The 14,435-nt window shown below is 59.7% G+C and overlaps 4 protein-coding genes across 7 annotated transcripts; all 4 read right to left on the bottom strand.

Moving 5' to 3' along the window:
* Positions 1–1,115: 1,115 nt before the first annotated feature.
* On the bottom strand, positions 1,116–2,318 carry S100A6 (S100 calcium binding protein A6). The gene is made up of 3 exons (XM_040452921.1): positions 2,195–2,318; positions 1,659–1,817; positions 1,116–1,346 (listed from the first exon to the last, which is right to left on the bottom strand). Exons 2-3 carry the CDS (start codon positions 1,794–1,796, stop codon positions 1,212–1,214), a joined length of 273 nt encoding a protein of 90 aa, XP_040308855.1. The 5' UTR covers positions 1,797–1,817; positions 2,195–2,318; the 3' UTR covers positions 1,116–1,211.
* A 996-nt stretch (positions 2,319–3,314) lies between these two features.
* Positions 3,315–5,978, bottom strand: S100A5 (S100 calcium binding protein A5). The gene is made up of 3 exons (XM_040452330.1): positions 5,662–5,978; positions 5,273–5,422; positions 3,315–3,595 (listed from the first exon to the last, which is right to left on the bottom strand). Exons 1-3 carry the CDS (start codon positions 5,770–5,772, stop codon positions 3,452–3,454), a joined length of 405 nt encoding a protein of 134 aa, XP_040308264.1. The 5' UTR covers positions 5,773–5,978; the 3' UTR covers positions 3,315–3,451.
* Positions 5,979–8,554: 2,576 nt separating this feature from the next.
* S100A4 (S100 calcium binding protein A4) lies at positions 8,555–10,988 on the bottom strand. 2 transcript variants are annotated; one of them, XM_040452920.1, is made up of 3 exons: positions 10,860–10,988; positions 9,833–9,988; positions 8,555–8,853 (listed from the first exon to the last, which is right to left on the bottom strand). In XM_040452920.1, the coding sequence occupies exons 2-3, from the start codon at positions 9,971–9,973 to the stop codon at positions 8,689–8,691; spliced, it is 306 nt and encodes a 101-aa protein (XP_040308854.1). In that variant the 5' UTR covers positions 9,974–9,988; positions 10,860–10,988; the 3' UTR covers positions 8,555–8,688. The 2 variants fall into 2 exon arrangements, with proteins under 2 accessions (XP_040308854.1, XP_040308853.1); XM_040452919.1 differs by lacking the exon at positions 10,860–10,988 and having other exon boundaries at positions 9,833–10,207.
* A 1,319-nt stretch (positions 10,989–12,307) lies between these two features.
* On the bottom strand, positions 12,308–14,246 carry S100A3 (S100 calcium binding protein A3). Of its 3 annotated transcripts, none has more exons than XM_040452328.1 (4): positions 14,209–14,224; positions 13,790–13,939; positions 13,005–13,150; positions 12,308–12,643 (listed from the first exon to the last, which is right to left on the bottom strand). In XM_040452328.1, exons 3-4 carry the CDS (start codon positions 13,143–13,145, stop codon positions 12,479–12,481), a joined length of 306 nt encoding a protein of 101 aa, XP_040308262.1. In that variant the 5' UTR covers positions 13,146–13,150; positions 13,790–13,939; positions 14,209–14,224; the 3' UTR covers positions 12,308–12,478. The 3 variants fall into 3 exon arrangements, with proteins under 3 accessions (XP_040308262.1, XP_040308261.1, XP_040308263.1); XM_040452327.1 differs by having other exon boundaries at positions 13,805–13,939; XM_040452329.1 differs by lacking the exon at positions 13,790–13,939 and having other exon boundaries at positions 14,209–14,246.
* Between the last annotated feature and the right edge of the window lie 189 nt (positions 14,247–14,435).

The following is a 14,435-nucleotide window of genomic DNA, read 5'->3' as shown; positions in this document are numbered from 1 at the left end:
CCTGGCTCAGACTAGGCCTGGAGGGCTGAGCACAGTGACTGAGACACAGTTCACCCTGAACCCCCAACCCTGAAAACACAAATGCAAACAATGGACTCAATCATTCAGTTAGTCACCCTCCCTGACGGGGCTGAGAGCCAGGCTGCGTTCCAAGGGTGAGTCATTATGCTGAGGCTGCAGGGATGGGCCAGCTCAGTATTGACTGAAAGACTTGAACCTGCAGTTGGCCCACCCCCAGAGACCCCCGCCCTGCCCCCTTGGTGAGCACCCCGCCCTGCCTCCTTTGTGAGCACCCTTCACTCTGCCCCCTTGGTGAGCACCCTTCACTCTGCCCCCTTGGTGAGCACCCCACCCTGCCCCCTTGGTGAGCACCCTGCCCTGCCCCCTTGGTGAGCACCCCTCACCCTGCCCCCTTCGTGAGCACCCCTCACTCTTCCCCCTTGGTGAGCACCCCTCACTCTGCCCCCTTGGTGAGCACCCCACCCTGCCTCCTTCTTGAACACCCCCTGATTTATCTGTGCAGGTACCTGCTCCTCAGATCACCACCCCCAACACAAAGGACCCTGTACTTAAATACAGGGACAGACTCCTAAAGTAGGCCCCCCAGCTCTGACTGGGCCACGGGCAGCTGCTGTGGACTCAGCCATACAGTGTCCTCCAGGGCCTCAGAACACTCTCCAGCCAAGCTTTGGGCCAGATGTGCCCTCTGCTCCGTCTCACCGCGGTGAGAAAGTGGATGGGTCCAACCCCACGGCCCTTCTCCCCTCAGCACACTCAGAACAAAACAGCTTTGTGTTCAGGGACCCCGGCCAGACTATGTCTGCCCCACTCTGGACCTAGCACAGCCTGGCTCAGGAACCATCTCCTTCGGCACTCCCATCCCAGAACCCCCTCTGCTGGGGACCCTCTACTGGGGACTTCCTTAAGATGTCTTTGCCCCGAGTGAGACCCTTTTCTAATTGATGTAAAGGCACCTTATGAGTTAGTAGCGGCCTTGTTAGGGTGGCCCCAGGCAGGGGACATCGCTGAGTCACTTGCAGAGGTGACCATGAGCAAACTGTATGATGGCTGGTGCAGCACCGAGGGGAACAAATCACTAGGAAGCCAGGACAGAGGAAAACTTGACCAAAAAAGGTATTTATTGAACAATTACCCACCACTGGATTTGACTTAGGACCGACAGAGGGTGTCTCCACCTTCCTGATTTATTTTCAGCCCTTGAGGGCATCATTGTAGATCAAAGCCAAGGCTCCCAGGAAAGTGACATATTCCTGGAAGTTCACCTCCTGGTCCTTGTTCCGGTCAAGGTCATCCATCAGCTTTGCGATTTCAGCATCCTGCAGCTTCTAACACGTTAGAATGGGAAATCCAGACTCAACAGTGGTGAGAGCCCTGGGTTCTCTCCCTTTCCCCCTCCCTCACACAAGTGGCCCTGTGCTGGCTTGTCCCCCCCGGGGTCACTTGGCTGTAGTGCTCGCTCCTGCAGAGTTACTCAGGGACAGCGAGCACGGGGCTGCATAGGAGGGCTGACCAACCGTCCCAGTCAGGTATGCGACTTGGGCCCCAGGACGTGGATACCTGTGAGTCCCATGGCACCTCCCCTTCTCCTGATCCTGCTTCTGGGGCCCCGGGGGGGGGGGGGGGGGGGGGAGACTCACGGGGCCAATGGTGAGCTCTTTCTGGATAAGCTCTTTCAGCTCCTTCTTGCTCAGGGTGTTCTTGTCGCCTTCCCTGCCGGAGTACTTGTGGAAGATGGCCACGAGGAGGCCAATGGCCTGATCCAGGGGGCATGCCATGGCTGGGCGCTGGGCTGGGAGCTGGGGTGGAGCGGCTGGTCAGGGCCTTCCCACGCTCCCACATACCCCAGAGCTCGGCCCCCACCATCCCGCCTGGGACTGCCTTGCCCAGCCGCGCAGGAGTCAGGAGCCAGCCCAGGACTTGGGGGAGAGGGGGGAGGGATTGGGGGGGAGGCTGGGAGAGGCGGACCTCAGTCCTGGAGGAGAGGTGGTCGGGGCGCAAACGGGGCACCAGCTGAGACCCGGCCTCTAGGGGTCCCGCAGGTTGGGGAGGAGGGGACTAGGGGGGCAGCACACACGCGGTGCCGACGCTCCCGGGGAGCGCCCTCCTGCAGCCCGGGGCGCACTCGGGGAAGCCGCCCGCCGGCTCCGGGCCGGACTCACCCCAGGGCACTCACCGCGCGGCGGGACAGCGTCGAGCGACCAGCGGGGTGGCGTCCAGGGCGCCTTTTAGCGGCCGGGGAGCGGAGGCCGGGCGGGCCAGAGCCCACCCCCGGGGCCCCGGGCAACACCCCCCCGGTCCCGCCCCCCTCCCCAGGCCAGCCCCGCCCCCACCCCACCCTTCCGCCGAGGCCCGCCGGGCGCCAGCCGTCTATACCACACACCCCCGGGGGGCCCCCCTCCTGCCCGGGGCTGTTCCGGGTTCCGGGGCTGGAAGAGCCGGTGGAAGAACGGGAATCCTACGGGAGGTCGCTGCATCCAGGGACACCGAGCCCCCGGGGCAGGGGGCTAGGATCCCCAGACGGGGTTCAGGATCAGCCCTAGATGAAGGAGGGGGGCAGCCAGGGGTCTGCGGGATTCGATTTAAAGGTATCTACAGCGCCCACGCCTCGGCAGAACTCCCAGCACCACTCTCACAACCCTTCTTCCTCCCCAGCCCTCAGCCCGCACCCCCTCAGCCCCGCAGCCCCGCGCCCCCGCGCCCTCCGCACCTCCGCGCCCCCCTACCTGGAATCCCACCTGCAGTACCGCCCCCCCCCCCACCCGCCTTTGTGTGCACACTGGCCCTGGCCTTAGTTATTTACGCTCCAGTGAAAAGGTTTCCAGATCTTCTCCTGAGAAAGGACTTTCATAAAGGGAAGTGGGGACAGCAGAAAGCACTGGACCCCACAGACTGGGGGGGGGGGGGGGGGGGGGGGGGAGGGTTCTGGGGGGGGGGAATTGGGGGAGACGTAAAGGGGGCTGGCAAGGGTGTTGTCAGGGTGGCCTCCTGTGGCCTCGGACTGGCTTGCCCACCGCTGCACTCAGGAGCCACACCCCAGCCTCCCCCACCCCCACCCTGCCCCTCCCCAAGCTCTTCCCTTAGCTTTCTCTTGGAAGCGAGGGAAAAAACCTGGCCCAACTTCCCCATTTTCTGGAAGCCCAGTAAACTCAGTGACATCCACACTGAAGGAGGGCAGGAAGTAGGGGCGGAGCCCAGGACCCTAACCCCAGAGGCTCTCAACCCCCTGGAAGAGAAGCTCTGCCTTGTGCCACACACCCCCAACCCAGGTGGACAAGGTATCTTCAAAACCAGCCTGGAATCAAACATTTTTATTTCCCCTGCCAGAAGGAAGGCCGAAGCAGGGTCTGTCCGGAAGGGAGAGGAGGGCAAGGGTCCACAGAGGGTCTGTGAGAGGAGCTACAGAGGCCACAGGCAAGGGGCTGAGCTCTGGTCACTTGCTGTCCTCCAGGAAGAAGTCATTGTAGGCCATGCACAGAGTGGTCAGGAACACTGAGTACTCCTTGAAGTCGATCTCCTGGTCACGGTTCTTGTCCAAGCTCTTCATCAGGTCATCAATGCTGCTCTCCTTCATCTTCTTAGAGAGCCCAGAGAGAGGGTCCGGTCAGCCACCCTGCCCAGCCTTGCCTCACCACTGCACTGTGCCACCCACCCCCTCGGGGTAGCCTCAGGGTGACCCTCAGCAGGGTCAGCAGCACTCTGAACATCTCGACCCCCAGACTGCCCCAGCCCACACCCAGCACAGGCCTGGAACCATGCAAGGGTTCAGTGGTCCGACTCCTGAATCTAAGCAAATGTCAGTAGGAAAGCCCGTCCAGCCTCCCTTTTCCACAACACTTTCCACCATCCACAGAAACAGTCTCTAGATTTTATACAATGTCTAGCAGAAATGTCTTGGTGACCACGTGGTACTGAGCATGATCCAAGTCTCAGGCTTACCCCATAGACGATAGTCGAGGACGGACCCGGACAACACGTCCTGAGATCAACGTGCTGGATCTGAGCGGCCGCCCCAGCCTTCCCTTGCGGGGAGAGCCTGCAGCCCAGCCGTGTGGACTGGAGTCCCTGGCTCAGCTACACCCTGTCCGGTCCCTTGCTCTCCGCCAAGAGGGTGGAGACGGGGCCCTCAGGTGGGACAGGAAGAAAATACAGACACACTCTGCCCTCCCCTCTTCACTGCCCCCAGCTCCCGCTTTCCCACGGGAGACAGACATCAGGACAAATGGAGATGGAAACAGCCTCTCTGTGACGAGATCCTTGTCCCCAGTCTGGGCTCCTGTTAAAGTTAGGCCTTCCCCCAGGGCTTCTGTCCCCCTGTAATTAACCCCTAAGGGACCCGTGCCCCTTCCTTTGCCCTCATTAACTCCAGGATGCAGACAACCTGGCGGGAAAGCAGAGGGCAGGCTCAGTGATACCCACACCTGCTCCAGTCGCTGCCCAAAGGGCCAAACTCAGAGAGAGTCTCTCTGGGGAGGTCCACCAAGGTTCAGGATGTGACCAGAAAGGACCCCACCCTGGATTTTCAAGGAAAAAGGGAGTACTCGCCTCTCACTAGTGTCCTCGGACAAGTTGGATCATGTTTCTGAGCCTCCATTTTTTTTTAACTGTAAAAATAATATAGTAATTTCCTCATAGGCCTTCACTCCCACCCACCCTGGTCAGCTACCTCGCACCTTCACCATCCGGCAAGAAGCAATCTGTCTCCTTCCAACCTTGTGTCACAACTAGCAGAATGACCCCTTTTGTCCCTGTGTCAGTGCCAGCTGGGAGTCCTGGAGACGTGGAGAGTCAGGTGCAGGCCCTGGCCTTGAGCTGAACCCAGCTCGAGCTGGACACCCACGCCCCTCATCCCCCATGATCCCTCTCAAAGGCTCTTCCATGGCTGCCTGGGCCTGGCCTCAACACAGAAGGCTCTCTGACTTCTAAACTTTCACACGGAATGTAATGCACCCTCTGGACACCACCCTTCCTCCTTCCCAGTGAAACACAACTCATCTCCCAGCATAGAGCTCTTGCATCTGTTGGCCCAAGATGTCCACACTCTGCTTTAGGTCTCTGATGGTTCCCTTGAGCTATCCTGCTCCTGGCTGAGACTAGAGCACTTGGAGGGCGGATGTGTGTCCCTGCAGTTTGGGCTTCCAACATCACAGGAGGGGAGCCCTTGGCAGGGGTATGGTGCTTCCCCTTCTTTCCTCCTCCCCCATGATGTACACAGGAAGCACTCGGGCTTTGGGGTGGGGGTGAGGTCACCTACCTCTCCAAGACACAGCTCCTTCTTGATCAGCTCCTTGAGTTCCTTCCTGCTCAGGGTCAGTTTGCTGCCTTCTCTCCCCGAATATTTGTGGAAAGTGGTGACCATAGTGGTCAGGGCCTTCTCAAGAGGTGTCTCCATCAGTGTGTGGCTCTGGAGGGTGAAGGGGGAGGAGAGGATCACCATCCTCCGGAAGCCGGACCTTCTGCTTCCCCATCACCAGCCCAGCCCCAAGGCTTTCTCTAAAGGACCAGAAACTGGAACCCTGGATGAGACAGAAATCTACCAACAAATGGACCCAAATGTGCCAGGGAAGGTTGTAATAAGACCCAAGGCAAACTTGGAAGAGCCGGGACGATGAGACTAACCATCCCCCAAAGGAGCCTACGCACTCTCCTGCTTAGGAGATGCTGGAAGAGGGCTCTAGGGGCAGGTGACAAGAGGACTTCCCCAGAAGATGAACTGGAGGCAGATGATGGAGTTGAGAAGGGTCCCTGGCCCATCTAGCTTGGGCACTTGTTTGTCAGAGGCAGCCCTCACCCTAATCACCCTCCTTGGCCTGGGTGCCTGAATCACCTGTTAGTGGGGAGTGTCCCATTATAGAAGTGGAGGACAGGGCAAAGAGAGAGTCCAGAGTTTGGAGGGGGCTGGGGCTGGAACTGGGAGATAATATCTCAGCAGGACACTGGGGAGAGGTCATCCGACTTGTCCAGCTGGTCTCCAGTCTCTGGCCCTGAGAACTGCACACACAGACCAACAGTGGGGCAGGGGCGGGCGGGCACTGTTGAAATCTCCAGGATCACTCTGAAAGCTGGATCCAGAGGTTGGGTTTGAATGGGTCCCCTGTGTCCCTCAGCATTGTCATGCCCACCAGGGGAAGCTGCAGCTGGAGCTCCCATGACTCAGACTTGAAAACCACTCCCCACCAGACTTGAAGAAAGGGACAACACCCAAGGAACCTGGGGATGCCAGGTAAATCTGTGTGGAGTCCAGAGCAAGAAGGAGGAGGCAGCTGGCTCTTGCCTTCAGCCCAAAGCCCACCTTTTGATTCTTGAACTGGATCTGTCATTCACCTCTTACCACCCCAAAACCTCAGCCTCTCTCCAGCTCCAGGAGACTCAGCCAGGACCACAGCGGAGGGAAGGGCCTCTGGGCGTCTGCAACAGCATCCTGGCGGTTCTGATCACACCTCGGTGCCCAGAGCCACTTCTCCAGAAACTCTGACAGCCACGATTCCAGGCTCCGCCTTCCCTCCTGAGCACATGCCCACTCATCAGGCCAGGTCTTCCTTGCTGGTGGTCACCACAGCCTGTCACCCACTGGCCCCTACGCCCAGCTTGCCCCACCGTACGGATGAGCAAGGAGGTGAGAAGGAAGGACTCACCAGGAAAGGAGAGGGCAGACAACAGCAGAAACAGTCCCCCTCCCACTACTCCCTGCCTTTATTCCCTTGCTCTGGTCCCCAGGAAACCAGGGGAAGGAAAGAGCCAATGAGAAAGGCAGGGACCTAAGAAGGCCGGAGTCAGAGCCTCTTGGGATGGGGCTGGGGAGAAACCCCTCTGCCAGTACCTTCCTGGTTTCCAAACAGAGGGGAAGGGAGCATGTAGGGTTCATCATGGCACACACATCGTCAGTCCCAGAAACTTTGTTTTCCCAACCACAGATCACCACTCACAATCTGATGGGACAACAGGATGGAAGAGAAACCAAAATCCCTGGAAAAAAGACCCAGGAAGCATGGGCCAAAAACAGCGTATCTCCTCATGCCCTAGTCACTCTCCACATTGGGGCCCTCCCACCCACACCAGGAGCAGAGCAGATCCATCACACCTTGAGATGGATCAGAAGGGAAGATGTTTCCTGCCAAGGGCGTGGTCAAGGTCATTAGCAAGTATGGAGCCTAAGGTTTTTAAAGGGCTTTTAAATGAATGATTTCTTCTAAACCTCACTCGTGTTCGTGGGAAAGAATTTCAGAGACTTAGAATCAGGGACAGGGAGGGGACCCAGGAAGAGTTAGGGCCCAGTGATGGGTAGAGGCTGCGGATTGAGGCTGCAGGTTCAGGGTGCAGGAATGAACGGGGCAAGAGTCAGGGGGAGCTGCCTGAATCGCAGGAGGGACATCGTTCTCCCTCTGTTCTCCCTCTCTCTCTCTGAGAGCAGAGCTGGCCGATTAGGGGCTCGCGCCTGTGGGTGCCACAGCTTCCCCCTGGCCTGCCTGGGTGTTCCTCGCTGCCCCCCCCCCCCCCACCCCCGCCCCAGCTGGCAGGCCTGGAGAGGCCCCAGGGACTGGTCGCTGAGCAACAGGAGTTTCCGAAGCAGAGAGATGATGCAGGAGAAGGCTCCCCGGAGGGCAGACGGCAGCCAGGGGGAGACAGAAGGGGAGGAGGCAGGCTTCTTCCTGGACCAAAATCCTACCCGGGGCCTCTGCAGTCACACTCAGGGAACATCTGAGTCACCTGCCCCACTCCTCTGACGCTTGAGAGAAAAACATAATGTAATGAGAAGAAAAGGGGAAGCTTGAAAGGTTGAGAAAACCAAAATCCCCTGTTGCTGGACACGACCTTTACCCGCCTCCTTCTGAAAGGCCCCCCGACCACCCAGGCGGCCAGCAGTGTGGGGTCAGTTACCCACGAGCCTTTAATCCGAAGGGAAGGAACATCACGACTGACATTTTCTGGGGGAAGGAAAATTCCCGTTTCATTTATCAGATCATGTGTCTGGAATTTCATCTCAAAAATTACGGTCACCCCCCAACCTCTGCACTTCCACCCTCCTGTCGCCCCTTTGAGGCCCTCTGTCCTTCTCTGAAGGACCAGGATCCTAAGTGATAACGGCCCTCGGCCCACGGTTTTGGGGGCAGGAACAGAGGTTGAGAGGGTGATATCCTCAGCCGGCTGCAATGCTGTGGCCTCCCAAGGGTGGCAGGGCCCTCCTGGTTCAGCCCTCCCCCCGCCCCCCGACCCAGGCATGCCCCAACTCCATCCCAGACCCCAGCCAGGAGCAGATGTGACCTTCAGTCCCTCCAGAGGTGGGGCTGGGGTGGGAGGAGACAGTGTGCTGGCCAAGACCCCCCGGCTGGGGTGTTCCAAGTCTTAGAGGGTGTTTTCCTTGCCCTCGGCCCCTTAGTCAATTCCATCACGCACACATACACATGGACGCCCTTCCACTCACCCCTTCTTTCCTTCACTAGTTGGCTCCGCACAAAACAGCTGCCAACAGCCAGGGCTCCCCACCCCCCACGTGCCCCTCAACTCCCACCCATACTCAGAGTCTCAGACCGTCAGCCTCAAAGCTTCCAAGAATCTTTATTGAACTTATCCACATCGTGCACACACCTGCTGGAGCCAGGGTGAGGCCCTGTGGCCACTGCCAACAGGTGAGACCCCAGCTGGCAGGCCCCCCACCCGCATGACGGGCATTCACTTCTTCCGGGGCTGCTTATCCGGGAAGCCTTCAAAGAACTCGTTGCACATCATGGCGACACAGGACAGGAAGACACAGTACTCCTGGAAGTCCACTTCATTGTCCTTGTTGCTGTCCAAGTTGCTCATCAGTCTCTGAAAGGCCGCATCATCCGTCCTTTTCTGCAAGGAAGAGGCGACAGGTAGAACCACAAAGCCTGGATGGAGCCGAGTGCAGACCAGGGTTCCGTCTCCAGATGGGGGCACGGGAGTGCAGCCACTCCCAGGAGGCCTGCCCTGGGTGCTCTGCTCTGGGCTCTCAGGGGCTAAGCTGGGGCCACAGAAGGTCAACCCGAGGGGTGAGGAAGTCTGAGTACCTGGGTGCAGCTGGAGAGGGGGACCGCAGTGTCTTCCCCAAGGTTGTTTCAAGAATCCAGTCAGACAATAGTCACGAAAGTAAATGTACAATGTTTATTTGTTTATTGGGGGGGGGGGAACACCACAAGTGGGGGGAGGGGCCGAGGGAGAGAGAGAATAACAACCAGACTCCACACTCAGCACGGAGCCCAATGCGGAGTTTGAACCCTCAAACCATGAGATCATGACCGAGCTGAAATCAAGAGTCAGATGCTTGGCCTACTGAGCTACTCAGGCACCTAGAAAGTAACGCATAAACTGCATAAAGTTTGATATAGATGGGATCTGTGATTGCTGGGGGCGGGGGCAGGGGGGCGCAGTAAGCATGTGTCTCCATAACTGTGTCTTTACATTCACAAGCCAGACTCAAAAATTGTTCATTGCTGGACTGATGGCAACAGGACAGTCCTGACTCGCGGGTCTCGGCTTTGCACTCTGCCTACCTTGGGAAGTTATTTAGCCTCTCTGAGCTTTTGTTTCCCTTCAGTTAAGCTGTGCAAAGCACCTGGCAGAGTCTGGTCCGCAACCTACCTGTTCATTCCCAGCCCTCTTCCTGCTGGGCTCTAGGAAGAGAGTGGTAGGTGCTCAGTGTGTTTCCAACCAAGCCGTCAGGGCAAGCTCTCTGCCCCAACTTCCCCATCTCGGTGACAGATGCCTGCTGTGGCTACAGCCCCCACCCAGGCCTTGCCCCTCCTCTGTGGGGAAGGGGGCACATGGGGCCTACTCCCAGGCAGTGGCCACTCACCCCTAAGAAGCTGGGCAGCTCCCGGGTCAGCAGCTCCTTTAGCTCTGACTTGTTGAGCTTGAACTTGTCACCCTCCTTGCCAGAGTATTTGTGGAAGGTGGACACCATCACATCCAGAGCCTTCTCCAGGGGGTACGCCATGGTGGCAGTCAGGATCTGAGGACAGGGTCCCAGAGACACCCTTATCTTCCCCATCCGCACCCTCAACTTTGTGTTCAGAATGTCAGAATGTCTCATCCCACTCCCATCCCTCAGGGAGCACTTGATGACCCTCTGCTGCCACCAGAGGAGGACCCCAGAACGGTGGGGCTCAGCTCCTGGTGGGGAAGGTGCACAGTGGGAAGCGGATGCTTCAGGCAGCAAACTCCCCAGCCTCCCTCAGGCTGGGCCTCTCGAACAGACGGCTCCACCCCTCACTCAGGCCTCCCCGTGACCACAGCAGCCGCACCCTGGTGCTGCTGGAGGCCTGCCCAGGGGCCTGCAGCGGAAAAAACCAGCGACCAAGCCCTAGAGTAGGGAGGGGCAGGGTGAAGTGGCGGGGGCAGGGATGCAGGGGAGGGGAGGGGAGGCGAGCTGCCTCTGGCTGGGCTGCCGGGTGCAGGGCAGAATCTCAGAGGACACGACCAGACAAACGGCCACAGTTGCCTTCACTTGGCTCCCCACACTCGAGTGTGTACACACAGGCTTGTGCAACCAGCAAACACACGCCGATGTGCACACCCACATGCCACACACACACCATCACATACTACAGCAACAGCATGTGCAAAAGCCAGCATCTCAGTACCGCTCAGCTAGGTCAGATCCAGCCACCTGCACTTCTTTTGTGTGTGCGTGTGTTTTTCCCTCTTGCACATGCAGGCACACAGGTGCACGCACATCCACACACACCCCCCAGGGCCTCCACATCGGAATCTCACACTGGACCCATTTAGCACACCTGGCCCCCACCAGCCGCTCCTTCTGCCCAGCCTGCCCCAGCCTCGGCCTGACACCCTTGTGTGCTAGTTGGGAGGCCACGACTCACCAGGCCAAGAGGAAGAGACGAGAAGAGAGGGTGAGAAGAGAGGAAGAGTGGGGAGAGCCCAGCGGTCCGTGCTATTTATACCCTGGCCAGGCCCTGCCCATGGCAGGGGTTGGGGAAGAGGGAGAGACAGTCCTCCTGCGGCCCCTTCCACCAGCCCTGCTGGAAACCCAGCTCCCTGCCCTGGGTTGGCACACTGGACAATGGGGAGCCCACACAGGCAGGGCTCTCAGGAGAGTGGGCACCCCCCCAGTGGCCCAGCACAACCTGAGTTTTCAGGTGCCAGAAGAAGTCTGTGCCGTGGGTGTGGGGGCCAGGGAGGAAGTGGTCCCACTGGGCACCTAGAATAGGGGGTGCTGGGTGGCGAGTGAGACGTTGCCCTGGAAATGCGCCCGGCTGGCTCAGATGGTAGAGTGTGCCGCTCTCGATCTCGGGGTTGTGTGATCCCACACGGGGCGTGGAGCCTGCTTAAAAGAATAAATTAAATAAAGCCTTAAACAAAATTTGCCCTAGAAATGTGGCTGCCCAAGAACTATGGGGGGGGGGGGGCACCCAGGCTCAGTGCTCGTGCTGCCTTTCCCCTCTCTAGAGGGTTCTCTGACATGCTGAGTGAGGCCCAGGGCAGCAGCTGGGAGTCTGGAGGAGGAACAGGCCAACACCCAAAGTCACTGCTGGGACCATCCCAGGCATGTCAGTGGACGAAGGTCCTGGCTGAGGCGGTGATGGAGTGGGAGCCAGGTGCAGGGCTCAGGGGTGGACTGCAGCTACCCAGAGTGGTGGGGAGGGGGCATCTGGAGTTGGGATGGTGTTAAGGTGAAGCATGCACGGCGGGGTGCAAAGTTAAAGGAGCAATCCCACAAAACAAGGAAGGCAGGGAACGGGGTCAGCTTCTCAGTGCGGTACGAACCCGAATTGACCTTCACGTGGCTACAGCCTCAGGGGCGGGGTCTGTCTCCAGGCGTCCCCTTCCCCCTCCAATGCAGGGCGCGGCACGCCTCCCTGGCCAGGAGCAGTACCCCAGTCAGACCTCAGACACCCTAATCCTATTAGTTCTGCTCTCTGGACTCCCACAGCCAGGCAGGGACAATCCCGCCGCACCCCTACGCCCCACCCCTACCCTCCTCCTCAGAGCGGCCTCACAGAGGACTGAGCTCTGTCCCCAGGGAACGGATGCCCTGGCGTCCTCCTTGGCAGCCCAAGGGAGCTTCTTCTTCAAAGACCCCAGAGAGCGTTGGTGGTACAGTGGTGAGCACAGCTGTCCTCCAAAGACCCCAGAGAGACGGAGAAAGAGAACCCCCCAAGGCCCCTGGATGCTGTCCTTGTATTGACCCCACCGCTCTTGCCAGAGCTGGAGACCAGGCTGCTGCCAAGCTGACGCCTGCCCTGAGACCGGAGAGAAGGGAAGACTCTGCCCCAGGCCCCGGCTGTCCTCCCAGAAGAAGCAAACCAGACCAAGTGACACCAGCACTTTATTAGGGGTTGAATGTGCCCTTCCCCACCACAGTCACGGCCGTGGGAGGGGGCAGCAGCTCTGTGACTCTCTAGCTGGGATGTTGGAGGTGCAGGACGGGGGTGGGGGGACAGGTCCTGCCCGAGCAGACCCCTGTCCTCAGGAGCAGAGCCTACTGGGAGCAGGGGGTCACAGGGGTCACGTCCTCGAAGTAGTCGTGGCAGAAAGTGCAGAGGCAGGCCAGGGAGCGCACGTACTCCACAAAGTCCACCTTGCAGTCCTTGTCGGTGTCCAGGACGCTCATGAATGCACTGTAGTCACACTCTCGGAGCCCCATCTGTGCAGTGGGGCGCGGGGGGGGGGGGGGCAAGGCTGAGGACAGAGCGTGCCACCACTGCACCCTCCCCTCCTGGGTGGTCCCACACCTCCCCTGAACCTCAGTGCCCCCTGAACCCTCCTTCTCAGACCCCCCTGCTGGCTGCTGAGTGCCTACTACGCGTCAGGAACTCTCCACGGTGCTGTGAATCAGTCCTCCCAGCAGCCCTGCAAAGCAGCAGGTCCAGTGACTGTCTTCCCGAAACACGGATGAGAACTCAGGGGCCCACAGCCTCGCCTGTACCCCACCTGCCGGGGGCTCGTCCCCAGCTCTGCCTCTGCAGAGTCCAGGCAGCGCTGCCTGGGGCCCCCAGGGGGCTCACCGGGGTCCAGGTGGGCAGCTCCTTCTGTAGCAGCTCCTTGAGCCCTGCCTGGCAGAGCCCGTGCTTGCCCCCGGAGAGCTCCGCGTATTTCCGGAAGGTGCTCACGACTGTAGCCAACGCCTGCTCCAGAGGTGTGGCCATCCTCACTGTGGGAGAACAAGGGCTGACTCACACCAGAGGCCCAGGGCACCTCTGCCCTCTGCGCTTCCCAGGGTCTGCTCCCAGTCCTGTCTTCATCTCCACTCGGCTTCCAGCCCCACAAGCTCCACCTCCTCTGAGCTGCCCTCTCCTTTAAGCTCTCCGGCTCCTTCTAATTTTCCCCCTACTGCCTCCACTGTTATTCTCCCGGCGGAGGTCTCGTTTCCCTAACATCACCGCACACTTCTCAGGGAGAGTGCCCTGTCCTCTGACTGCACCTCCATACTGGGGATCCCTGAGGACTCCCCAGTTCTCTGCCTTTGGGCATCCCTGACACCCAGGAAGGGCTCAGCCCCAACCACCCCATGAGATACACAGCCCCCTGGCCTAAAGGATCCCAGCTCCTTCTGTAGGAAACAGCCGGAGGGGAGGCGGGGCTGTTCCCAGGGGAGCCCAGGGCCTCCCTGCTCGGTCCCCCAGGGGACAGGAGTCTGCAGCGCGGCTGCCAGTGCCAGGGCTCTCTCCCTGATTCCCCTCTGCTGGGCCCTGTGGAGTGAGAGGCGCGCATGGCTGGGGGCTGCGGTCCCTTTGTGACAGCCCTGTGGCGCAGGGTGTCTGGGTTCTCAGTAGAGGAAAGGGCCACAAACCCAGGGAATAGCAACCTCAGAGGTGCTCAGCGGCCCTTCGGGGCTCCTGCCAGCCGGGCTGATGCCACCGTGCTTGATCTTTCAGAAGCTGGGTGCCTGGAGACTGGAGGGATTCCTCTTCCCAGCGGCGTAGCCCTGGCCTGTCTCAGGCTTCAGCAGGAAGAGGGGGGGTGGGGGACAACATGGAAAGGGAGCCAACACCAGTGCTTTTAGCCCGCGGCCCCCACCCCTGCAGACCTCAGCTCTGCACACCCCTGAGTGTACAAAGAACCCCTGAGCCCACCATATCTGACTGCCCTCACCTCTCTGGTCCCTGCTGTGCTCATCACTCTGCCCCCAGACCCAGACCTGGGCCAGGAGACAGACCCCGAACTGCCCAACACCCAATCCAGGGCAGGACCCAAGCAGCTGGCACTCACCACTGGTGTCGGCGTTTCAGCTGTAGGAGGCAAGAGACAGGACATCCCTATTTGTACTCTCCCATGGAAGGAAGGAAGCAATTATGGGGGCCCAAGTAGGTCAAGCTGAGGATGCCCCCAGGGGCTCCCCTGCCTCCTTCCCTGGCGGCCCTTATTACCAGCCCCACTACCCCCCCATCCATGCACACATCAAAGGCCAAGTCTGAGCCACAGACACTACCCCCTCG

This window comes from Herpailurus yagouaroundi, unplaced genomic scaffold (assembly GCF_014898765.1).
Source record: "Herpailurus yagouaroundi ecotype Mexico unplaced genomic scaffold, PumYag 207, whole genome shotgun sequence".
NCBI lineage: Eukaryota > Metazoa > Chordata > Mammalia > Carnivora > Felidae > Herpailurus > Herpailurus yagouaroundi.
The sequence above is the reverse complement of the archived record's forward strand: the minus strand, read 5'-3'. Positions and strand labels throughout refer to the sequence as shown.